This window comes from Hippopotamus amphibius, chromosome 11 (genome assembly GCF_030028045.1).
Source record: "Hippopotamus amphibius kiboko isolate mHipAmp2 chromosome 11, mHipAmp2.hap2, whole genome shotgun sequence".
Taxonomy (NCBI): Eukaryota; Metazoa; Chordata; class Mammalia; order Artiodactyla; family Hippopotamidae; genus Hippopotamus; species Hippopotamus amphibius.
The window spans coordinates 54,455,035-54,480,293 of record NC_080196.1 but is presented as its reverse complement, the minus strand read 5'-3'; the positions used below and the strand labels follow the sequence as shown (position 1 = coordinate 54,480,293).

General features: G+C 40.6%; 1 protein-coding gene across 10 annotated transcripts in view; it reads left to right on the top strand.

Annotated features, from left to right (window-relative positions):
* CEP192 (centrosomal protein 192) overlaps positions 1–25,259 on the top strand; it is a 110,039-nt gene that overhangs the window by 61,986 nt on the left and 22,794 nt on the right. For all 10 annotated transcript variants that reach the window (XR_009048070.1, XR_009048071.1, XM_057699773.1 and 7 more), the window contains 12 exons: positions 124–242; positions 1,068–1,244; positions 10,264–10,354; positions 10,536–10,712; positions 13,215–13,475; positions 13,729–13,844; positions 15,641–15,750; positions 18,247–18,397; positions 21,556–21,731; positions 22,352–22,475; positions 23,948–24,053; positions 24,494–24,701. Coding sequence is in view for 8 of the 10 variants with exons in the window: in XM_057699773.1 (XP_057555756.1) it covers positions 124–242; positions 1,068–1,244; positions 10,264–10,354; positions 10,536–10,712; positions 13,215–13,475; positions 13,729–13,844; positions 15,641–15,750; positions 18,247–18,397; positions 21,556–21,731; positions 22,352–22,475; positions 23,948–24,053; positions 24,494–24,701 (1,816 nt within the window). In the remaining 2 variants the exon portion in view is untranslated. The remainder of the gene's footprint in view (positions 1–123; positions 243–1,067; positions 1,245–10,263; positions 10,355–10,535; positions 10,713–13,214; positions 13,476–13,728; positions 13,845–15,640; positions 15,751–18,246; positions 18,398–21,555; positions 21,732–22,351; positions 22,476–23,947; positions 24,054–24,493; positions 24,702–25,259) is intronic.

The following is a 25,259-nucleotide window of genomic DNA, read 5'->3' as shown; positions in this document are numbered from 1 at the left end:
GGGCATTGCTGGGCAAGGAGGGGGGAAATGCCCAGTCATTGTCAGTGAGAGCAACTAGGCATGTGAGTGTGTGAAAGCCATGTCTGCAGGTAGGCATTGACTTATAATTATGTAAATACTTAGATCCCAGATCAAGGAAGTCAGTTTTCAGTGGATCCAGAGCAGCTGTTCCTTAAACCTGGAGAAGAGCACGAAGTTATAGTTTCATTTTCTCCAAGGGAGGCCAAAGCCTGTGAGGAGAGGTAAGGCAAGTTGTGCTTGTTAGATGTGCTCGGTCCACAGCCTGAAGGACAGAGTACATACGTCACCTCGCCTGATAGACTATACAGCTCCGCTGCAGCTCTTTCTTTTAGCCTAAGATCTTTCCGTTTACTGAAAAATCTTCTTTTAAACCAGCTAACTGGAAAGTAAGAAATCACTATTTTCAAGTATATTCTAACAAAAGTAAATAATAACATCTCATTCTTGATATTTCTCACTAGCTTCTCCTCTCTCCCTCCAAGGAAACCATCATTTGACCTTGTTGGTTGTTAAAGATACTTTTCCCCACCCCTTCTCCAGGCCAGTGACTTTGGCGCCCAAATCATAAGAGAATATCACCTTACAGTGGCCAGAGTACCCTTGTCACCAGCTTTGAACTTGCTTGATAGAGGTAGCTTAGCCTGCTGTCCTGAGACACACGTGGCCTGTCCCCTGCCTGGTTCCCGAGCACCTCAGTGTACTCTGCCTGCTGGGCCCTGGGCGCAGAGGTGCTGGCTGCGCAACTGCAAACACTTGTGCTGGGAGTGATCGCCCACCCCCTCCCATGGAGGTAGCACCCCCGCCCACCCAGGAGGCTTTCTAAGCCCTTCCTGGATCCCTCACTATCTCTGTGGCCCATGAACTTCTCTCCCACTGTGCCCATCTCCTTCCCTTTCTGTCTGCTCCACTAGAACATAAGCTCTGAGGGTGCAGATGCAATGTATCTTCAGCACCAGCTCAGTCTCGTGGATGAGGGAAGCGTGTAGGACAATAGTTGCGAAAAGAACTGAATTCAGAACATTGAACTTAGATGTTTTCTTTGCTAGGATCTTGAAAATATTTGTTCAGCCTTTTGGCCCTCAGTATGAAGTGATGTTAAAAGGTGAAGTAGTTTCGTCAGGAAACAAGCCTCTGACGCCTGGATCTTGCTGCTCAGATATTCCTTCAATTTTATCCAATAAGCAGTTTCTGGCATGGGGAGGTGTCCCCCTGGGCAGGACACAGTGAGTATGCACCACAGCCATCACCCCTAATGCTGTTATGATGACCATGTTAATGTTTTTAGAAATTTTTTTTAAGCTCTTTATTAGAATATAATTGCTTTACACTCTTATACCAGCTTATGAGGTACACCAAAGTGAATCAGCTGTATTTATACAAATATCTCCATATACCCTCCGTCCCACGACTGACCCCACCCTCCGTGTCCCTGCCCTCCAAGGCATCACCCATCATCGAGTTGATCTCCTTTTGTTATACAGCAGCTTCCCACTAGCTATTTGTTTTACAGTTGGTAGTATATATATGTCTTTGCTACTCTCTCACTTCGTCCCAGCTTCTCTTTTGTCCCCCGCCCCCCTGACCCTGTGTCCTCCAGTCCGTTCCCTGCATCTGCATCCTTATTCTTGTCCTGTCACTGGGTTCATCAGTACCATTTTTTTTTTGGATTCCGTATATATGAGTTAGCATACAATATTTGTTTTTCTCTTTCTGGCTCACTTCACTGTGTATGACAGACTGTAGGCCTATCCACCTCATTACATATAGCTCCATCTCATTCCTTTTTATAGCTGAGGAATATTCCATTGTATATATGTGCCACATCTTCTTTATCCATTCATTTGTTGATGAGCATTTAGGTTGCTTCCATGGCCTGGCTATTGTAAATAGTGCTGCCATAAACATTATGGTACATGTTTCTTTTGGGATTATGGTTTTCTCTGGGTATATGCCCAGGAGTGGGATTATTGGATCATATGGTAGTTCTATTTGTAGTTTTTGAAGGAACCTCCAAACTGTTTTCCATAGTGGCTATACCAACTTACATTCCCACCAACAGTACAGGAGAGTTCCCTTTTCTCCACACTCTTTCCAACATTTATTGTTTCTAGATGTTTTGATGATGGCCATTCTGACTGGTGTGAGGTGATACCTCCTTGTGGCTTTGACTTGCATTTCTCCAATGATTAGTGATGTTGAGCATCTTTTCATGTGTTTGTTGGCCATCTGTATGTCTTCTTTGGAGAAATGTCTATTTAGGTCTTCCGCCCATGTGTGGATTGGGTTATTTGGTTTTTTGGTATTAAGCTGCATGAGCTGCTTGTATGTTTTGGAGATTAATCCTTTGTCCGTTGCTTCATTGGCAAGTATTTTCTCCCATTCTGAGGGTTGCCTTCTTGTCTTGTTTATGGTTTCTTTTGCTGTGCAAAAGCTTTTAAGTTTCATGAGGTCCCATTTGTTTATTCTTGATTTTATTTCCATTATTCTAGGAGGTGGGTGAAAAAGGATCTTGCTTTGATGGATGTCATAGAGTGTTCTGCCTATGATTTCCTCGAGGAGTTTTCTGGTGTCTGGCCTTACATGTAGGTCTTTAATCCATTTGGAGTTTATTTTGTGTATGGTGCTAGGAAGTGTTCTGATTTCATTCTTTTCCATGTAGCTGTCCGGTTTTCCCATCACCACTTATTGAAGAGGCTGTCTTTTTTCCATTGTATATTCTTGCCTCCTTTGTCAAAGGTAAGCTGCCCATATGTGCTTGGATTTACCTCTGAGTTCTCTATTCTATTCCATTGATCTTCCTTTCTGTTTTTGTGCCAGTACCATACTTTCTTGATCACTGTGGCCTTGTAGTATAGTTTGAAGTCAGGAAGCCTAATTCCACCAACTCTGTCTTTCCTCTTCAAGATTGCTTTGGCTATTCGGGGTCTTTTGCATTTCCATACAAATTGTAAGATTTCTTGTTCTAGTTCTGTGAAAAATGCTGTTGAAAATTTGATAGGGATTGCATTGAATCTGTAAATTGCTTTGGGTAGTACAGTCATTTTCACAATGTTGATTCTTCCAATCCAAGAACATGGTATGTCTCTCCATCTCTTTGTATCGTCTTTGATTTCTTTCATCAGTGTCTTATAGCTTTCTGCATACAGGTCTTTTGCCTCCTTAGGAAGGTTTATTCCTAGGTATTTTATTCTTTTTGTTGCAGTGGTAAATGGGAGAGTTTCCTTAATTTATCTTTCTGCTTTTTCATTGTTAGTGTATAGGAATGCAAGAGGTTTCTGTGCATTAATTTTGTATCCTGCTACTTTACTAAATTCATCGATTAGTGCTAGCAGTTTTGTGATAGAGTCTTTAGGGTTTTCTATGTATAATGTCATGTCATCTGCAAAGAGTGACAATTTTACTTCTTTTCCAATTTGGATTCCTTTTATTTCATTATCTTCTCTGATTGCTGTGGCTAAAACTTCCAAAACTATGTTGAGTAATAATGGTGAGAGTGAACACCCTTGTCTTGTTCCTGTCCTTAGAGGGAGTGCTTTCAGTTTTTCCCCATTTTAGAACGATGTTGGCTTTTGGTTTCTCATATATGGCTTTTATTATGTTGAGGTAATTTCCTTCTTTGCCCATTTTCTGGAGAGTTTTTATCATAAATGGATGTTGACTTTTGTCAAAAGCTTTTTCTGCATCTTTGGAGATGATCATATGGTTTTTATCCTTCAGTTTGTTGATATGATGTATCACATTGATTGATTTCCATATATTGAAGAATCCTTGTATCCCAGGGATAAAGCCCACTTGATCATGGTGTATGATCTTTTTAATGTGCTGTTGGATTCTGTTAGCTAGTATTTTGTGGAGGATTTTTGCATCTATATTCATCAGTGATCTTGGTCTGTAATTTTCTTTTTTTGTGACATCTTTGCCTGGTTTTGGTATCAGGGTGATGGTGGCCTCGTAGAATGAGTTTGGGAGTGTTCCTCCTTCTGCTATATTTTGGAAGAGTTTGAGAAGGATAGGTGTTAGCTCTTCTCTAAATGTTTGATAGAATTCACCTGTGAATCCATCTGGCCCTGGAGTTTTGTTTGTTGGGAGATTTTTAATCACAGTTTCAATTTCACTGCTTTTGATTGGTCTGTTCATATTTTCTATTTCTTCCTGGTTCAGTCTTGGAGGATTGAACTTTTCTAAGAATTTATCCATTTCTTCTAGGTTATCCAATTTATTGGCCTATAGTTGCTTGTAGTAGTCTCTCATGATCTTTTGTATTTCTGTGGTGTCTGTTGTTACTTCTCTTTTTTCATTTCTAATTCTGTTGATTTGCGTCTTCTCCCTTTTTTTCCTGATGAGTCTGGCTAATGGTTTATTAATTTTATCTTCTCAAAGAACCAGCTTTTAGTTTCATTGATCTTTGCTATTGTTTCCTTCCTTTCTTTTTCATTTATTTCTGATCTAATCTTTATGATTTCTTTCCTTCTGCTCACTTTGGGCTTTCTTTGTTCTTCTTTCTCTAATTGTTTTAGATGTAAGGTTAGGTTGTTTATTTGATATTTTTCTTGTTTCTTAAGGTAGGACTGCATTGCTATAAACTTCCCTCTTAGAACTGCTTTTGCTGCGTCCCATAGGTTTTGGGTTGTTGTGTTTTCATTGTCATTTGTTTCTAGATATTGTTTGATTTCCTCTTTGATTTCTTTAGTGATTTCTTGGTTGTTTAATTGCGTATTGTTTAGCCTCCATGTGTTTGTATTTTTTACAGCTTTTTTCCTGTGATTGTTATCTAGTCTCATGGCATTGTGGGCAGAGAAGATGGTTGATGTGATTTCAATTTTCTTAAATTTACCAAGGTTTGATTTGTGACCCAAGATGTGATCTATCCTGGAAAATGTTCTGTGTGCACTTGAGAAGAAAGTGTATTCTGTAGTTTTTGGATGGAATGTCCTATAAATATCAAGTCGAGATGGTCTAATGTGTCATTTAAATCTTGTGTGTCTTTATTTATTTTCTGTTTGGATGATCTGTCCATTGATGTAAGTGGGGTGTTAAAGCCTCCTACTATTATTGTGTTAGTGTCGATTTCCCCTTTTATGGCTGTGAGCATTTGCCTTATGTATTGAGGTGCTCCTATGTTGAGTACATAGACGTTTACAATTGTTATATGTTCTTCTTGGATTGATCCCTTGATCATTCTCTGGTGTCCTTCCTTGTCTCGTGATAGTCTTTACTGTAAAGTCTAATGTGTCTGATATGAGTATTGCTACTCCAGCTTTCTTTTGACTTCCATTTTCATGGAATATCTTTTTCCATCCCTTTACTTTCAGTCTATATGTATCCCTTGGTCTGAAGTGGGTTTCTTGTAGGCAGCATATATGTGGGTCTTGTTTTTGTATCCATTGAGCCAGTCTGTGTCTTTTGGTTGGAGCATTTAATCCATTTACATTTAAGGTGATTATTGACATGTGTGTTCCAATTACCATTTTCTTAATTGTTTTGGGTTTGTTTTTGTAGGTGTTTTCCTTCTCTTGTGTTTCCTACTTAGAGAAGTTCCTTTAGCACTTGTTGTAAGGCTGGTTTGGTGGTGCTGAATTCTCTTAACTTTTGCTTGTCTGGAAAGCTTTTGATTTCTCTGTCGAATTTGAATGAGATTCTTGCTGGGTAGAGTATTCTTGGCTGTAGGTTTTTCTCTTTCAGGACTTTCAGTATATCCTGCTACTCCCTCATGGCCTGCACAGTTTCTGCAGAGAGATCAGCTGTTATCCTTATCGGTTTTCCCTTATATGTTATTTGTTGCTTTTCTCTTGCTGCTTTTAATATTTTTTCTTTCTGTTTAATTTTCATTAGTTTGATTAATATGTGCCTTGGTGTGTTTCTCCTTGGGTTTATTCTGTATGGGACTCTCTGCGCTTCTTGGACTTGATGAATTATTTCCTTTCCCATGTTGGGGAAGTTTTGCACTATAACCTCTTCAAATATTTTCTCAGACCCTTTCTTTTTTTCTTCTTCTTCTGGGATGCCTATGATTTGAATGTTGGTGCGCTTAATGTTGTCCCCAAGGTCGCTGAGACTCTCTTCCATTCTTTTTATTCTCTTTTCTCTTTCCTGCTCTGTGGCAGTTATTTGCCCCATTCTATCTTCCAACTCACTTATTCGTTCTTCTGCCTCAGAGTATTTTTAATTTCAGTTATTTTGTTGTCCATTACTGTTTGTTTGCTCTTTAGTTCTGAGTCCTTATTAACTGTTTCTTGTATTTTCTGTATTTTGTTATCAAGATTTTGTATCATCTTTACTATCGTTACTCTGAATTCTTTTTCAGGCAATTTTCCTATTTCCTCTTCATTTATTTGGTCTTGTGGGTTTTTTTCCTGCTCCCTTTGCCTGCATGGTGTTTCTTTGTTTTCTCATTTTGTCTAATTTTAGAATTTGCTGTCTCCTTTGCCTATGCTGCCTAGTAGTAATTCCTCTTGTTTCTGCCCTCTGCCCCCTATGGTGGGGTTTGTCCAGTGTCTTGAGTAGGTTTCCTGGTGGGGTGGTCTGGTGTCTGCTTTCTGGTGTGTGGCTCTGTGTCTTTTCTCTCTAATGAGCAGGGCCGTTTCAGGAGGTGTGTTTTAGGTTTATCTGCGAGGTTAATATGGCTTTAGGTAGGCTGTGTGCTGATGGGAGGGTTTGTGTTCCTGTCTTGTTTGTAGTTTGGTGTGATGTGTCCAGCACTGGCAGTTGCAGACAGTTGGACGAAGCCTAGTCTTAGATTCTGATATGAGGCTCTGTGACAGTTCTCTGCAGTTAATCTTCCCTGTGTCTGAGGACTCCCTAGTAGTCTAGCATCCTGAATTCAGTGCTCCCTCCCCAGAGCCTCCTACTTGACTTCTGATGGAGTAGTCCAAACTTCAGAGGTTGCTTGTCCTGGCAATAAAGGCGTTTAAAGAAGACTCTCCAAACCCCAGACTAATGGCAGAGTATTGAGTGAAACAAATACTAAGTCAGGGAAAACACATACATGTATAAGAAACACAAATACTAAATCCAGTCGGACATAAGGCACTAGAAAGACCCAACAGAAGAACCCCAGTATGCTTTCAGACAATCAGAGAAAACCAACAGAAATTCAAAACCAAACCAAAACAAAACAAAAACAGAAACAAAATCAAAAAAACAACAGCAAAAAACCCACCACACACACAAACACAAATCTAGAGAGATTTTGAAAGCTAGAGTAAATAAAGAGCAAGAGTACCACCAGACAGACTGAAGATTCTCAGAATGAAATCAGACAGTTATACTTAGAACTAAGATAAAGACAAAACCTAATAATAAAAACCAGAGCAGTGTGTCATCTGGAGAATAAAGCAAGGAAACAGAGCAGACCGATAATATTGCTTATAAGTATATTTCTTTTTTTTTTTTTTTTTTTGGCTCACGGACTTAGTTGCCCCGCGGCATGTGGGATCTTCCTGGAGCTGGGATCGAACCCGTGACCTCTGCATTGGCAGGCGGATTCTTAACCACTGCGCCACCTAGGAAGCCCCGCTTATAAGTATATTTAGATAAAATAAACTAAAAAAGGATAGAAGAGAGGGCAGCAGAAGCGCGTAGTGTGACTGGAAATTTGAAAAGAAAAAGAAGTAGAAATGTATAAAAGATAGAGATGAAAAGAAGGTAGGAGAGATACTGTCAGCACTACAAAAAACTTAGCTAGAAATAGAAATACATAAAAAGGCTAAAAATAAAAATAGAATAAAAAATGTTATAAAACGTGTAGGTCCCTTAGGACTGAGATCATAATTAATTTAAAACAAAAAACCAAAACAAAACAAAAACTAGAACTGACCCCAGAATGGACCAGGATCAATCGAATTAGTAATAACATTTCTCTTTGCTTGGGGTCTCAGCTGTAAGTGTCCTTCTACCTGCCTTGGGCTTTTTGTATTATTCTGCGACCAGCAGAGCTTCCTTTATTGTTCTTCTGTACGCACCGATGTGTGGGGAGAGAGAGGGTATATCAGTGGCTCCTTCCCCTGGGAGTGAGTTAGCAGTGGTGCCCTGCCAGGGTCATGGCGGCTTGGGCAGCTCTGGCTGAGAGAGCGACTCCAACCGCGGCTCCTCCCCTCTGCTATGACTCCGCTGGTGCACCCTGCCTGGGTCATGGCAGCTCAGTCGGCTGGGTTGGTGCCTGTTGCAGAGGGACACCGGTGGCTCAGATGTAAACAGAATGTCTCCAGAGCTGGGCCACTCTGCAGGCTTTTGACTCTCGGCTGCAGGTGCTCTAGGCCAGCCCCACCCAGGGGCCTTTGTTATCCCTGAGTGCATTAGCTAGGCCCACAGGGGTCCTTCCTCTGTCTGTCACAGGCACTGAGAGAGAGGCTGAGCCTGCGGCTCCTCCCCACTGCTTGAGAGTCAGCAGTATTGAGCCGCCACTGTGGCCGTGCAGCTTTCCACGGTAGGCACTCTCTGCTGCGACTTTCTTCCCTCCTGTCCTCTCAGTCTATCTCCCCACTGCCAACAATGTTTCTCACCCTGAACCAGTTCTCTTGTTCCCACGTTCCAGTTCCCAGACCCCCTTTTCAGCTGTGAATCGACGTCTCAGTCCAGACACGTTGAGCCGTGGTGCGGACCCTCCTTGTGTTTCTCACTCCTGTCTGCCACAGCTCAGCCGCTTTGCTCTCTTTGAACAGTCCCAAATGCCTCCCTTCTGACCCAGGGAAATTCCCTGTTGGAGAAGGGGTTTCCCCATCAGATAAGGGACGTTCCCCCGAACTTGGCAATCTCCCCTCTGTTTCAGATCCCCCCACCCTAGGGTTTGGGACCCGTCCCTTTCCTTTCTTCTTCTCTTTCTTCTTTTTTTTTTTTCCCTTCTGTCCTACCCAGTTATGTTGGGATCTTTGTAGTCCTTTCTGGTGTCCGAGGTCATTTGCTGGTGTTCAGCTGGTTCTCTGTGGGAATTATTGAGTCTTTTGTTGTATTCCTGATGCATCTGTGGAGTGGGATGCATTCCACATCCTCCTACTTCACTGCCATCTTTCTTCCCTCTGTTTTTAGAGTTGAAATAAAGTTATCCTATATTCATTATTCATCCTATCATGAATTCAGATATTTTAGTGAGATTTTTACCTACTTTTAAAATACAAGCCAGAAAAATTAGGTTTCAGTTTTCTTAAGCTCTCTGGTCAGTTCTGTGCTGATGACCACATTTAGGCAATTAAGAGTGTCTTTGTTCCTTCTCTGAAGGCACTGGGGCTGGTGGCAAGAAGGAATAATCAGAGGTGTTGCCTCTGTTTAAGAACTCTACAGTGTAGTTGATGAAGGGGTGCGTGTTCCTTACGCAGCTCTCAGTGAAAACCCCTCTCAGCTATACTCTTGAAACATCCTGCATGGCTGTGAGCTTGAGGAACTGCACCCTCCTCAGTAGCTCCTGTGACCGGGCAATCAGTCCATCTCCAAACACTGCACTTGGTTTTTATTGGCTTTGTTTTTATGAAAAAAAATTTTTTTCAGAAAGTCTTTCCCAGCCGGAGTACCTGTGGAAGGCTTTTCTCAGGTGTGCTGATGACCGAAGGTCTTTGATTTTATTCTGAGGTTAATTATACTTAGCAGCCTTTCCCTTTTAACACAAGGTGCACCAGGCATAGACCACAGCTTAAGTAATTTAACTGCCAGTCCTCAAAATTTGAGTAAAAGATTTATTCATGTTTTCTCTATTCTCTAATAAAGAGAGGGTTCATGTATTTTTGTAGACTGAAGGGTTTTCATCCTGCCAGCCAGTTGCTATTCATATATCCATTCTACTTACATTGTAAGTTTTTTAAAGTAAGGTTGATTCGGTATGCTGTTGAAAAGACTGCTTTGTGCAAATTAGCATCTTAGAGTGAAAAATCTGAGCAATGTGCTTAGCACCCTTGTTTCCGCCAAAGATAGGATTTGGAGCTGAGCTTGGTATTGACTTCAGTGACTTAATGAATTTGTTAATCTGAATTTTCATTGATTACTAGTTTATAAGACAGATAATTCCTGTACCTAGAACATGAATAATAAGGGCAGTTAAGGACCTATAATAGGAGAGAGATTACGCCAAAAATCTTCTCTGATAAGGTGAGGCTTGAGCATACATTCTCAGAAATGTAGCGTTCAGAGACTGTGGAGGTATTTCTGGCCTGCTCAAGTGGTCTGTGCAGTCAGTCCATCTCCAAACAATATCTAGTATGATTATAGCAATATCCATGGAGGAAAACCACATTTAAAATGTGTCATTGTTTCTAGGCTTCAGAAACTAGCTTTAAGAAATGATTCTACATCTACAGCCCAGCATTTACGACTGCTTATTAGAGGACAAGACCAGGACTGCTTTCAGGTTTGTGGAATGCATGGCTGTGTTCTGTTTCACATCTGTCCAGGTCCGGGTTCCGTCTAGGTCCAGAACACTTAAATGTGCCAGCCGTCTTGTGTTCTTAGTCTTTGATGAGTTCATGTTAATGGTATGTTTTATTTGTGCTGGTGCTCTGTTTTATGCAGAGATTGTTTTTAAATTGTAGCTTCAGCACACTTTTGGTTCAGAAGAGCGATTGACCAGTAACTGTGAGATCAGGATTCGTCCAAAAGAAGACATTTACATCTCTGTGTTATTTGCACCTACTCGATTATCTTGTATGTTGGCCAAACTGGAAATTAAACATCTTGGAATTCAGTCACAACCAGGCATTAAGTTCACGGTAAGATCATTTTATTGCTTTTTTTTTCCTCCCATGGAATTCATGATGTGCTGTACTATTGGTTAAATATTGGTAAATTACATATACTCTGCTTTTTGTAAGTCAAAATCTGTGATTACCTAGAGTTACAAGCAAGTTAGGGAGTAATTGTATACCTTGTAGAATTGTCCTATTTTAAAAGCAGCTCCCGTAGTATTTCTGTGAGTAGGGGTCTCGTCTAATGCTTGTAAGTTTCATTTTGGTTTGAAAATTTTGGAATGTACTCAACTCTTCAGGAACCCATTTTTTGGTAAATCCAGATCGAACTGAAGATGCTGATTTTCCAAGTACATTTTATTCTTTCATTTCAGCAAAGTATCTGTTGACATCACTTATTAGACTCTGTTCCTTACACTAGGGATACAAAGACAAGAGCTTTTCTATTTTGTTTCTTCCCGGCATAATTTCAAAAGATTTCAAGTCATTTCTTTAGTTTGATTCAGGGCACTAAGAGAGAAAAGTGATAAATCCTGGAGGAGAGGAAAGAAGGACAAGGTAGTCGGAGGAAACCTGAGCTCCCTTGAAAGTAGCTCAGAACCTAGCAGTTATTGGCAGTGGGGCTGGGACTGCGATTGATGCTGGTCCATTTCCTAGTGTCATGGCAGAAATGTGATGTTACAAGATTAACAGCACCTAAAAGTTTTTTTTAAAAAAAGAGTAGGTATTTGTGGTAAATCTAACTATTTGATGCTGGAGCTGGACACACACTCTGCGGAGCTCTTCACGTGGCCCTGTGAGCTGTGGTGGGCAGAGGTGTTTAAAAGTGTAAGTGGCCATTTTCAGAATGAGACCTGAAGAGCATTGGTTCTCAACCAGAGACCGTTTCACTTTCCAGGGACACTTGGTAATTTCTGGAGACATTTGTGGTTGTCACACTGGAAGTGGGCAAAGGTGCTACTGGCACCTGGTGAGTAGAGGCCAGGGGTGCGGCAGGCACCCACAGTGCACAGGGTGCCCCAAGTCAGATGGCCTAGCCCAGGGTCCACTCTGCCAAGGCTTAGAAGCCTGCTCTAGAGGGATTGTTTATTTTATTTTATTTTTGGCTGTGAGGCTTGTGGGATCTTAGTTCCCTGACTAGGGATTGAACCTGGGCTCCCAGCAGTGGAAGCACAGAGTCCTAACCACTGGACCACCAAGGAATTCCCTGAGAAACCTGCTCTAGAGCAGCAGTTTTTCTGATTGAATCTTTGGGTCAGTGGGCATTAGTCAGATTTCATTTTATTTAATCATTCTTGTTCTTAACCTTTTAGTCAGTAGTTATTTGTGACTTCTTAGACTTTGAAAATATAGGAAGAATACTGATTTCAAGTGTTTACAAAAGCTGACTTTCCCTCTTATTTTCTAGTTTTATGCATAAGATTTACTTGCAAGTTTTTGTGGGAAACGAAAAATTAGAAATACTTTTGGCTCTTGAAACTAGCAGAGCTCACTTTGAAGTGGGATTTACAGGAGATTCAGATCTGAAGCCCTTTAAAAATGCTACTAATTTGTACTAGAGGGCAAGCAATACTGATTTTTGGTCAGCCTGAATTTAATTTTTCAAAATGTTGCTTTATTTAGTACATAGCAACTTGAAGTAAGCTACTGATGTTTTCAAGTTTGCAAAGGATTCTTTGAAATTTATTTTAATAATTAGGAATGAAAGATCATTTTTAAGGGAGTGCATCTTAAAGTGTGAAAAGTTTGTTTCCTACATTCCTGTTTATATAGAGTCTGTTCTGTGAATCCATGTTTCCTGGAAGTGCTGAGCCCCGTGGGAGGCTCATGGCACAGGGATGGCCCCAATCAGCACTGGAGCCTCCACTCTGTGTCCCCACTGCCAGGCTGGTTGTGCTCTGAGGCTTGTTTGAGTTCTGCCTTCTTTTTGGCCGCTTTGGCACACTCTTCTGACTCTGCTAGACCAGAAGTTAGCAGGATTATATACTCACGGGTTTTTCTGCCCCCAAAACTTTTCATGTTGAAAATTCAGAATTACTGGTAATTTGAAAGAATTACATGGTGAAGACTCACATACCCTACCACTTAGATTCTGTAGTTAGCATTGCGCTGTATTTCTTTTGTCACATATTTAACCATCCATCAATTCATCTTTTTTTATGCATTTGAGAATAAATTATAAATTCCAGTGTCTTTCATGCTAAACACTTCTTAAGCAAGCATATCAATATTAATCTTTTCATTGCTCCTTTATCATCTAAGCTTGGTTTCTATAACAGTGAAATAATCATTCTTGGCATATTGGAAGGTAAATAATTTTGCAGCTCTTTGATTTGTTTTTCCCTTAAGACACAGTCTTTATTATAAGGCTAGATTGGCAGTGGGGAAGCTACTAGCCAAAGTACACAAAGGTTACTAATTTTAATTATAGTAAATCTGTTTTTATTATCTTCTCTGACTGTAATTAATCTTCTGTTTTCTGCTTACATAAAAATAATTTTGGGTGTATGTGTTCTTTGTTTTTAGATACCTTTGTCTGGATATGGAGGTACAAGTAACCTGATTTTGGAAAATGTTAAAAAATTATCTGACAGTTACATGGTAACAGTGACTGACTTAGTTCCTGGCAAAGAAAGTAGAATTGTTTTTTCTGTTCGTAACACTGGCTCTCGAGCAGCTTTTGTTAAAGCTGTAGGTTTCAAGGATTCTCAGAAAAAAGTTTTGCTGGATCGTCGAGTATTAAGGATTTTTCCAGACAAATTTGTGCTCAAGGAAAGAACACAAGAAGTGAGTATGAAAGTCTCTGTGCTAAAAATTTGAGCTCATTTTTAGGTTAAAGCGATAATTATGTATTTTATGGCTGAAAGCTAAAATCATATTTGAAAGGAATGTAGGAGTGGAAGGACTTATTTGATCTTGGAAATGCTGTTTATGTGCATCTGTGTCTATAGTGATTATTTGTGTTCCTATGACAATTTATTCAGAGTGAAATGACTTAGAAATTTTTAATATTCACTCCTGATTTTTTTCTTGGCATCAGGATGTTACTGTAATATATAATCCATCAGACAGAGAAAGCAATTGTAAAACCACCACAGAACTGTCAACTATACACTTTTTTGGTGGAGATGAAATTTCAAGACAGCAGTACCGAAGGTGGGTCACTTACCTTACATGACGATGGGGACCATTCAGTGGGAATGATGAGACTGTGACAGTGGTTTGGGATTTGGAATTTATAGAAGATGTTTTATTGCTTATTAGTGAACTGGCAGATGAAAAACCTTGCTACATTTGTGTGACCGATAAGCTACCTTTAGGAGAAATTCAGGTAGAAATACTTGTAGGAAACTGTAGGTTTCCTTGCAGTGTCCTTTTCTGGACGTACATAGTGGCTCTGTTGCTCAAAGAGGACCTCAGACTTCATCATAGGACCATCTTTGTAATGATGGCAAATTAGTTTCAGAAAAGATTTAGAACTAGTGAAAGAGCACATTGTGTAAACACACCTGACTTGGAACATTTCTGGGAGTGCTGAGAATTATTTGAAAGGATCAAGCAGTATTTTAGACATGTGTAGGGTGTCTAATTCTAGTTACTTAAGCTTGTACTTCTAAAAAATTTGGTACGTTCAGTTTTTTTTCTTCTTTCTTTTTTTTAGTTTCTTGTCCTCTAGGACTTTTTTTTTTCCTTTAAGAACTTTTATTGACACACAATTGACATATAATAAACTGCATATATCCAAAGTGTACAATTTGATATTTTTTTCTTATTAGTAATGTATATACGGCAATCCCAGTCTCCCAGTTCGTCCCCCTTTAACCCCCCTGCTTTCCCCACTTGGTGTCCATATGTTTTTTTCTTCTCCACATCTGTATCTCTATTTCTGCCTTGCAAACCAGTTGATTTGGGTATGTCCAATTTAAATGTAGTTTAATACGTCAGAATGTTCTCAAACCTATATTTAGGTCTAGGTGTGAGTTAGACGTTCCTATGTGTTGAAGTCAGAGTTCTTGTGTCACAAAATCTTGTTTCCTAGCCTGAAGCTGAGTATGAGGTAAGTGAAGCTCCTGCCAGTTCATCGTTCGCAGGAAGTCTTTGCCTCCCAGGAGGATGTGCGTGTGCGTGCGCCAGCCTTTCCTTCTTCCAGTCCTTTGTGCTCTGCTGTGTTTTATTCTGATACACAATTCAGGAAACTTTTATTTTTAATATGTGGGGGACTATTAGAATGTTGAAGAAGAGTTTAGTGAAGCGTTGCTACATGGTGATAGCACAGACCTGATGTGAAGAGCTCAACTTTGAATGTGGTTTTGTCTCTCAGTTGAGTATTTAAGAAGTAGAAACTGACATTTGGAGAAACTAGATCACAAGGTTTTTTGGTTTTTTTCCTTTCTCTCTGCTGGGTTATAGAAATCAGCATACTGCTTTGTAACTCCTCTTTGCCATTAATTTATACTAATGAGGTTTCTTTAATTTGTGAATATCTGAGTTTTATAGAGAAATTTACTTTTCAGTTCTCTAACCTAAAAATTCTCCAGAAGAGGTCAAACTAACAAAATTACATGGTAATTTAAGTGTTTCCTTCTGATGTCTTATTTGTATCATTTTCTTGGCGTATTTTTTCTGAGACAAATTTCTAACTGACCAAGTTACCACAAATAATGAAGATGTATGACCTGAAAATAATCTAATTTTATCTTCTTTCTACTCTTCTGTTAGGGAATTGTTTCAGTGTGTTTAACTGAAACTGATGATTGTGCTACCATGTATAACTTTTAAGGGAATTTACAAAACAAGTTTTCTTTTTAAAATTACTTATATTGGGATTTAAGACATAATATCTATGAGCTAATGTATCATGATGCTAGTGGGATTTTCCAGATGCATGAATGAAATCTAATTAAGGTTATTTTATATGTAAAACTTGTTCTGAATAAAATCTCTACTGGCAGAGCCATGCTGCACACACCGGGGGTGAGAGAGCAGGTCCTTCCCTCTCAGAGTGTGCTGCAGAGCATTGACTTCGCAGAAGCATTTCAGGATGAGCTGCTCGTAACTGAAGGTAGGAATTTCAACATGTTGTAAATCTTCTGGGTCCAGTGTGTGTGAGAGGAGGAAGAGTGTCAGTTTAGATATGGTGTCAGGCTGAATTTGAGTCACAGCTTTGTTGTATGACTTTGGACATCACTGAAATTCAGTTTTCTTGGCTGTAAAATGAGAAGAATAATGTCTGTGTTCTCTACACAGAGTTCTTGTGAAGATCACATGAGAGAGCTCTGCCTTGTAAATGTTAGATGTTATTAATATGTTATTGCACTTAGTCTTTGGGTGCATTTGTGAATAGAGGAGAAGATTGGTCATGATTAAACTCAGGTTATTACTGTTCAAGATTTCATGATTGCAAACCTACGTTCATTTTGAGATTTCTCTGCTCTTGTGCCTGCTGTGCAACTTATGGAGGATGTGATAGTAGTAGAGTGACTAATCTAGATGTTTAGCCTTGTTTGGGCTGAGCAGTTCAGGTATTTAATGGTATTTATGACTCATACACAATATAAGAATGGAAACATGAAAACTGTGTAAAAATATGTGTACAGATTTTCACCATAGTATTGTTTGTAATAGGAAGAAGTTAGAAGTAACCTAAATGCCCAAGAATAGGGGATCGTTTAATTGTGCAGTAGAATATTTTGAAGCTATTCAGACAATATGATTCTGTATTAAATGACATGGAAAGCCCCTCAGTTTATTAAGAAAAAAATTATTTTTAAATTTTGCATATAAGATCTTCATTTGGTAAAAATAATTTAATGTCTCATTTATAGTTATATAGGTAAAATTGCAGGAGTATAGACACCAAAATATTAAGAGTGGTTATATTCTGGTGGTAGAATTTCAGGTGGTAGTGTCTTTTCCCCCATTTTTATTTTCTAGTTTTTTAGTGAAAAACATACTCATTCTAAAGAAGGAAGTGATAAAGGAAAAGGGTATTTATGCCTATGTAGAGGTGATGTAGAATAGTTTATAATCTCTTCAGCAAATTGGGAGTCTAGATCATCTGCTTCAAGGGTGGGTTAATTAAAAATAATGAAAAGATTTGAAATGGTTGGAAAGAACTTTAAATTTAGAGCTGAACCTCAATTCATAGCTCATCTCTGCCGCCCCAGCTCCTCCAAGCTTCATCTCCTGTATCCTCACGTAGCAACGTGTTGCAGCAGCAGTGGAGTCTGGTGAGAACCAGGCAGCGCAAGTCTGCAGCCCTCGGGGTGGCGCAGCTTCATGACTCTGGCTGAGTGGACTGGTGGGGAGTGCAGGGCACTAGTCACAGGGGTAGAAGGTGCAGCCCTTGCCTGTAGGGGCTCACAGGCCACCGGGGAGACAGGTGATCAAGTTCAGCGTGAGAGTGCTATGACAGAACTGTGCTTAGGGATCTGGGGGCCACAGAGGAGGGCACCCCGCTGAGAGAGTGGTGAGGGGGTTAACAGGGAGGAGCAGGTGTGGACCAGGGTCGGGATGGGTATTCAGGCAGAGGGAGCTATGTGTGTGGACATTTAGGACGTGGGTGTGTTGACAGACCTGATCAAGCACTCAGGTGACCTGTTGATACCCCCTGAGATGGGATTGACTGGGGGCTTCAAGTGGGTCCTTGGGCACCGGGTCACACCCCAGGGAGTATTGGGCTGCTCGAGGTGGTGTGTGTGCTGTCCAGGTGAAGGGAGGAAGCAGCCCCACTTGGTTGTGTGTCGATTGGTATAAAGGATCCCTGTGAGAATGTTGCAGTTGAACTTTTTACATGATTATTTTGAAAAACATTTGTTTGAGCGTATTACTATTACAAGCATTCATAGCTATCTTACTTTTGCAAAATGTGTAATTACTGTGGAATAACTTCACAATTAAACTTTTGTAGATAGATGTCTTGTTTAATGTAAATTTTAATTTACATTTCTTGTATTCTTTCTGAATTTTCATCTTAAAAATATGTAATCCTTAATATCTATATGTAGAATACAAGCATGTTCTTTAAAATTTCTTGTATATATAAATTCACTGTCTGATCAATCTAAATATCAATCTTGCATGTGTAAATTCACTGTCTGATCAATCTAAATCCGTGTAGTTATACTAATACTGCCTGGTTTCTGGATTTGCTTAAGTTAAATGTTTATGAGACTTACACAGTGTGCTCCAGATTCCTCATTTGGGTGAAGGTGATGATGCCTCGGAGAACTGTGGAAACTGACTGGGTTAGTTTATGTTAGGGATCAGAACAGTGTCCATAGCACACCCACTGCCCCGAGAGAGGTTGTGACTTGTGTTACCCATTGGGGACTGAGGCTCCGGGCAGTCAAGGAGTTGCCACAGTCCCAGGGCTGAGTGTTGGCTCGGTCGTCGTCCAAGTCAGGAGCCAGAGCCTGAACTGCCAATCTCTGATGCAAAAACCCAAATGTCACTTACCCCCAACAAAGAAAATATGTAAATATGTAAGTGTCTTTGTTACTCAGTGGTATGATTATGTGACAATTCATGTATTTCACATATTATTTTTCTATTTCAGTATATGACCTTCCCCAGAGGCCCAATGACATCCAGCTCTTTTATGGAAACATGCGTAAAATTATACTCTCAGTAATTGGAGAATTTAGAGATTCTGTTTCTAACAGAGAATTTCTTCCACCTTCTTCCAAACTTTGTTTGGAATCTAAAAGGTAAAACTAACAAAACATCTTTCATCTGATTTCAAGATTATTTGATTCACAGTAGAACTGATCTTTTCCCTTGTACTTTGGTGGGCTTTTGTCTCAAAATGTTTATTTCACCTTTATTTTTAAGTTGAAATAATTCCAAATTTACAGAGAAGTCTAAAAATAATATATAGAGAACTGCCATACACTCTGTACTGAGATTCCTCAGTTGCTAACGTTTTACCACATCTACCGTATTGTCCTTTATGTATACACAGCTTTTTCTGAACCATTTAGGAGTGAATTGCAGGCATGATGACCAGTAGCCCTGAATTTACTGTAGATGCTCCCCCTTGTAGCCATGCAAGCCCATCAGGTTAGGACACTGATGCGGCGATACAGGACCACTGTCCAGTCCACGGACTCCCCTAGTGATGTCCTGTGTAGTTAAGGCAAACAGCAAATAAGAAACTGCCTCTTTCCAATTCCTCTTTGGTCCAGAATCTAATCTGAGATCACATGTGCATTTGGTTATCTTGTCCCTTTACTCTCTTTCAATAAAGAGAGCTGCTTGGTCTTTCTTTCCTAATTGAGAAAATACACAGGGTTGGCTTACCACGTACAATCCCCAGAATCAAAGGTGTTATCCAGAATGAAGCTTCAGTAATAATTTGGGGCGAAACATGGAGAAACCTGGGGTTGCCTGTGGTGCTTTCTAGATCCCATTTGTAACAGCAACACTCCTCTAGCTCAGATTTAACGCAGGGTTCCTAAGTTGTGGATGTGATATATCACACAAAAGGGGACTATTTTTTATCATGAAAGGTATTTTATACTTCGATAATTATATAACTTACGTGATGCTTTTCAAACAACTGTGCCACATAAATTCGTAAGTTTCAGATTTCTTTACCAACAGCAATGTGAGACAGACCAGGTGCTGCCTGAGTGCATTTGCTCTGAGATCCAGCACTCGCAAGATTACAAGGCAATTTAAGCAAGCCATCTTTCTTTTTTTCCCCTGATTGTCCCTGATAGAAAGGGAAAAGTAGGCTGCAGGCCAGCTGCTAACCCCTTCTTATCAGGGACTTTGATGTTATTGCAGAGTACAGGCCAGTTACTTTGCAAAATAGTCTCGACTTGCGCTCACAGCTGCAGGGACACGCAGAATGATGCTGTTTGTTTCTCAGCGCAGCTTCCCTGCTGGTGAACAATGCTGATTTGTCCCGTTACTAGCAATATTTTTATCAGTTTGTTTAAATGGTGTTTGCCAGGTTTCTCTGCTGTAAAGTTAATACATATCTTGAAGGGATGTTACAATACGTAACTTAGAGACAGTGAACGATCTTGTTCCTCGCCAGGCTTGGAGCACCCAGTGAGGATTGCTTCCTGAGTCATGTTGTTTCTGTCTTGGTCACTAAATGGTGATGTTCCGATCCCATCTTTCTCTCTACATTTATTAGTTATCTTTCCACTCTGAGGAAGGAATTTCCTTTTCCTTCTATTCACACGTATTAGGGTGGACTTGTGGATTCAAGATTAATCCTTGTTGGCATTATTTGGTCCGTGACCCGCTCCTTGGTCCTTTGCCTATGCCCACAGCACCTCTGGGCACCTCCTTATTCACAGGCACAGCAGGACAGTTGAGGCTCGTCCTTCACTTGTCTGTCCAGCTTGGAAACCAGGACACGGGCAGCAGTGTGCTCATTGCTCTTGAGGTGTCCTTGCTTCTAGGCCCGCTGAGTGGGCAGAGCTAGGAAATATGAGTTTATATACAAATCCATATACATCTGTGTCTACTTCTGTTTGTAAATGTGTTAAAACCATGAGTTTACACTGATAGCTCCAATTCTAATCTAACACAACACATGGATTCCTTCCCTCCCATAATTGTACCCTTTTTTTCCAGTACTGAGAAGCCTGGCCCCATTATTTTCAATATGTTTACGTTTTACTCAGTCCCCCTGTTTTCAGCCAATCCTGTCATCACGTGGGCTGTCTCCCAGTTTTGCCAGCTCATACCTGCAAGTCTTAGTGGCACCAGCTGAGGGCTGACCCCCCGCAACCCCCCCACTCACCCTAGTGCCTCTGACTCATGCCAGCTTATCTTTAATCCCTATACTTTTCACGTTAATTTTTTTCTAAGGTAGTCAAAGACAGAAGTTACATATATTAAAAATTACCTTGACAGTTACCTCAGTTGTGAGGAACTGGTTCTTAGGAAGCTAAAATAACAGGAATCAGTTTTGTTTTTTAAATTGTTTCTGATTTTTGGCTGGTGTCCTCTTTGTTTCTCTGGGCCAGTGTAGGTCTGATTGGAAAGGGGCTGGTCAAAGAGCAGTGAGTTGGGGGTGAAGAGAGGGATTTCTCTCTACCAAATGTTGACTGGAGTCAACGTGTAGCCCTGCTTTGTGGTAGGTGAACTTGGGCACCACACCAGTGAATTTCAGTTAAGTTGTGTGTTCTCATGATTATGAAATTTAGTTGAATTACAATTTTTCAGTAACCTAAGGCTTATTAGAAAACCCAATTTCAACACAGTAAAAAAATCTTCCAAAACTTTATGAACATTGCTTACTGTAGTATTTTGCCAAGAAGATTTCGTCTTAAGCTTTTTGGTGTCAGCATTGTGAAGCCAGTTGTCATTATTCAATTACAGATACTTGAAGAGTTTTGTTGTTCTTTGTAAATTCTTAATATTGGGTAGTTTTCTAGTAAATCTTTTTTTTTTTTTTTTTAATATTCATTTATTTGTTTGGCTGTGCCCAGTCTTAGTTGTGGCATGTGGGATCTTTAGTTGTGGCACTCTGGATCTAGTTCCCTGATCAGTACCTGAACCCGGGCCCCCTGCATTGGGAGTGTGGAGTTTTAGCCACTGGACCACAGGGAAGTCTCTCTAGTAAATCTTTTAAGAGACCTCAGATGGCATGCAGAAATCAAGGCAAGGAAGAAATCATTGTGGATTCTAATTAAAGATCAGTAATATTTAACTTACACTGTACTTTATTTTTTATGCACTACTTTAAGAATACCCAATGTGAAGGATTTTTATTCATTGAAAAATATAGTATATAATGCACTTGTATTTTTTTCTGTTTTCAGAGTTATGAATAATTAGTATAAAAATGTGACACAATTTTATCTGCTTTTTTATCAGTTTTAATTTCTTTTTCTCTCTCTAGTGAATCTGGCAGTTGTGGGACACATGTTGGTAACATTTCTTTGGATGTTTTACCAGTGAAAGGTCCTCAAGGGTCTCCACTTCTTTCACAAGCTGTTTACCCACCTCAAGATAAATCAGCCTCAGAAGAAGTGTGGGCTGTCCAGCCTGAACACTTGATTTTGGTTGCCCCTTCTTGTGAGTATATCCCCAGTGACAGGACAGAAAGTCCCTCTCGGGCCCAGGCTGTACTTGCTCTGTATGCAGGGCTCTCGTGGGACAGACCTAGGCTCCGTGCAGGTGTGCCTGGTGGCTTTCCCAGTTCCTCCCCTGCCTGTTACAGACCCGACCAGAGCGTTGTCATGACCTGAGGCCTCGGACCCCAGGCCAAGCTCTCAGCTTACGTGTGGCAGAGCTGCCCATCTGCAGGCCCTTCCTCCTGCCCCACCCTCCCCCCGAGAATGCAGTTGGCGCTTGGCCTCTTTTACTCTTAACATTGATACCATTGGTCCAGAGCAGGAGCAAATCTAGTACCTGTGTCTGTGCCCAAGATAAGACAGGGGTAACAATTCAAGGTTTCCTTTTTCTTCTTTGTTCAGTATTAAACTTTGTTCAGTGTCTTTGTAGTTTCCAAGAGGAAACTAAGTGAAGGTCTTACTTTATCAGGAATTTGAAATTTCCTTAATTGGGCAGTTGGGAAAGCAAAATAAGTTGATATTGTAGTATATTTATTTAGGATTTATTTTTACTATTTATTACCTTTTGTCTTTTTCACAAAGCTAAATGTAAGTAACATTTTATTTATCTGCTTGTCATAGGTGATATGGCCAAAACTGGACGTTTCCAAATTTTAAATAATTCTATTAGGTTACTGAAATTTGAGCTGTACTGGCCAGCACATTGCCTTACAGTGACACCACAGCATGGGTTTATTGCGCCAGTGTAAGTATGACCTTCCTTTCCCCTGGGTGTTATTCAGATGCTTTAGCATGGTGACTTTTTAAGGATCCAATAATAGGCCATTTTAATTTATTCAATAGAATTTTGCAGTGTGCTGACTCTGTACAGAGCACCACGTGTGGTTCTCTGGGACCACAGAGAGTTCAAGACTCGTGCTGCTTAGCAGGTGGGGACCATGTCCACAGCCAGTCACGGTACCTGCTTAGCAGGCTGGAGAGACGTGTGAGGCGGGAGAGAGTTCCTGGAGTGGAAGATAGCCGAATGTCTCCTGACTTTGCTCTGCCTGCAGAGTTGCAGCGCAGGGATAGGGCTGTACACATGATAAGGGTGGTGGTCTCCAAAACCCAGGTGATCCTGCCTTCATCACCTTGGGGTGGCAGCTTATTGTCTTGGTTTAGTCTAAGGACATTTTTAGACATGGTTTCCTACCTTTGGATATGCCTAAGCCATAATCTACCTTGCCGTTTTCTACAAAGGATATTTTAAGATAAAAAGAAGTCTTTGGGGGCCAAATGGTGATGAGCAACTGCTTTCTTTGTGCAGCTTAATTACTGGTGGGATAAAGCTCAGCTCTGCAGCTTCTCGCAGACTATGTCTGGGTTGGCACAGAACATGCATGTCTGAAGTTGCTTCACATTTGGGAATAGCAGCTTTGCACAGGAGTGACATGAAGTGTATTTGCTTTTGCAAAATGATGGTGTATGCATTTCAGGAGAGTTTATTTGACTAAGACTGGGTTAAGGTATAGTTGGGGACACTCCAGAGAAAGGTTTCTAGGACCAAAGCAGTCAAATATTTGCCCGTTAATGGGTGAAAAGCTGGGAGATGACAGACCAAGTCGTTCACAGCGACTTGTCCATCGCCCCGTGTGTTGAGCTCTTGGCAGTAGGAGGTCATCTTGCTCAGCCATTTTGGATGTGGATACTGACCTGTCTTGTAACTGGTGGTTTCTTTTAAGTCACAGGTCCAATTACATCGTCCACGTTTAAGTCCACAACTAAGTCCCATAGCTCTTGAAGAGAACAGTGAGCACAGGAAACCTGACCCACTGCGGGGGGAAAGACACGCTCTTTCCCACCCCCCCTTCCCTTCCAGTTATGTTCTGTGATGGTTCGTTCTTTATCATTGGGTGGCTCAGCTTTTGTGTTATTGGTCTTTTGCTCCAGAAATGTTTAGCTTGAATTGCTGTTTAGATGGCATTTCTGTAGTATGGTCCATTTTCACATGAGCTTTGCGCTTAGGTTCTTGGGTTTACGTCACTTAGGTTTTTATCAGCCTCTGGGTTGGGGTTGAGGCAAAATCAGATATGCCTGGGAGCTCTCCCCTGTTCTCTGCTCTTTCTGAGCAGTGAGGAACTAGTTGGTCATTGACAGAACAGTATTTATAACTCTTGTGCTTACTGCTGTTACAGTACAGGATATTCTTGGTTCTCAGTATTCAATTCTTCTTTTAAGGAGTAAGCTACAAATTCTTGTGAGTCCTAATTCCTCCTTATCCAGAAAACATTCAGTGTTCCCATGGAGTGGCTTGATCTATATACACTGTGACAATGGACAGAAGGTACTTTTTAAAATGTTTTTTTGATCAACATTTCTCTTTTTTTGAAGTTTAAATGTTGTAATCCTCATTGATAGTACTAACATTTCAGAAATCAAATTGAGGTGTCCTTTTCAGCCCAGATAGGCTTATTTGAATAGAGCACTTAGTGCCGAGTTTTCCACTGGTGAGCTGACCTAGCGTCCTGGGCAGGCAGGGGTGGAGAGTGGTCCTGGAAGCCATCATTAATCTGAAAACTCTGCTTTGTAAAGAAGAGGGGCATTGGGAGAAAGGATAAAGTTGAAGAGCTACCTTGGGATCTGAGTAGACTTTAATTTCTAAATTCATCAGTGTTTCATTTATTTGGCATTACTTTTCTCTACCATGATTTAAAAATAGGAGTTTTTTTTTTTTTTAAATAATAGCTTCTCTTGCATCTTATCCCTTTGTTTGGCTCATTTCAGAAAATCGTGAAGGTCCAAATTCGAGAAGACCTAACCCAAGAAGAACTTTTCACTTGTTTGACCTCTAGCCCATTTGGAATCCTTTCCCCAGAAACTGAGCCTTCAGTTAATCATCTGATAAAACCAGCGACAAAACCACCTTCCACAAAAGTTGAGATAAGAAACAAGACTGTTAGTTTTCCTACAACAGAACCTGGAGAGACTTCAGGTATTGTATCACACGGTTACATAATTCAAGTGTCTGCTAGTATATTGGATCTGACGTGCTTAGTTAACTGCAGTTTGTGATAGGTGCAGATTTCCTGCTACTTCAGGAGAAAATCAGGTAGTTGATGGAAATCGTTTCAGTTATGGGCTGGATTTGGGGGAGCTTAGAGATTGTACCATATTGAATCTAGGCCTTAATAACTGTCTCTATTCCAGGAGGCTTAGAGTTTTTTGTCAGAATCATCCTCCCACCAACTCTCACTAGGTCTTTGACCAGAATTGCTACTAAGTTAGTGGCTGTAGAGGAGAGGAAAGTGGGTGGAACCCAGCTCTGTCACTTACGCTGTGACTGCAGGCTTCAGACCTGCCCAGCCTCCCTGGCTGCGATTAACACCCACTACCCAGGCCTGGGACGGTGACATGGTGTGTGAAGCATCTCTGGGCTTCCTCGGGGCCCAGAAATAATGCTTTCTGCTCCTGTGGGCGCCCTCCCTCCCCCACTCCCTACTCTTCCCCCCACAGCTTGGCCTTGGGGTATAGGATTGCACATGGACTACGT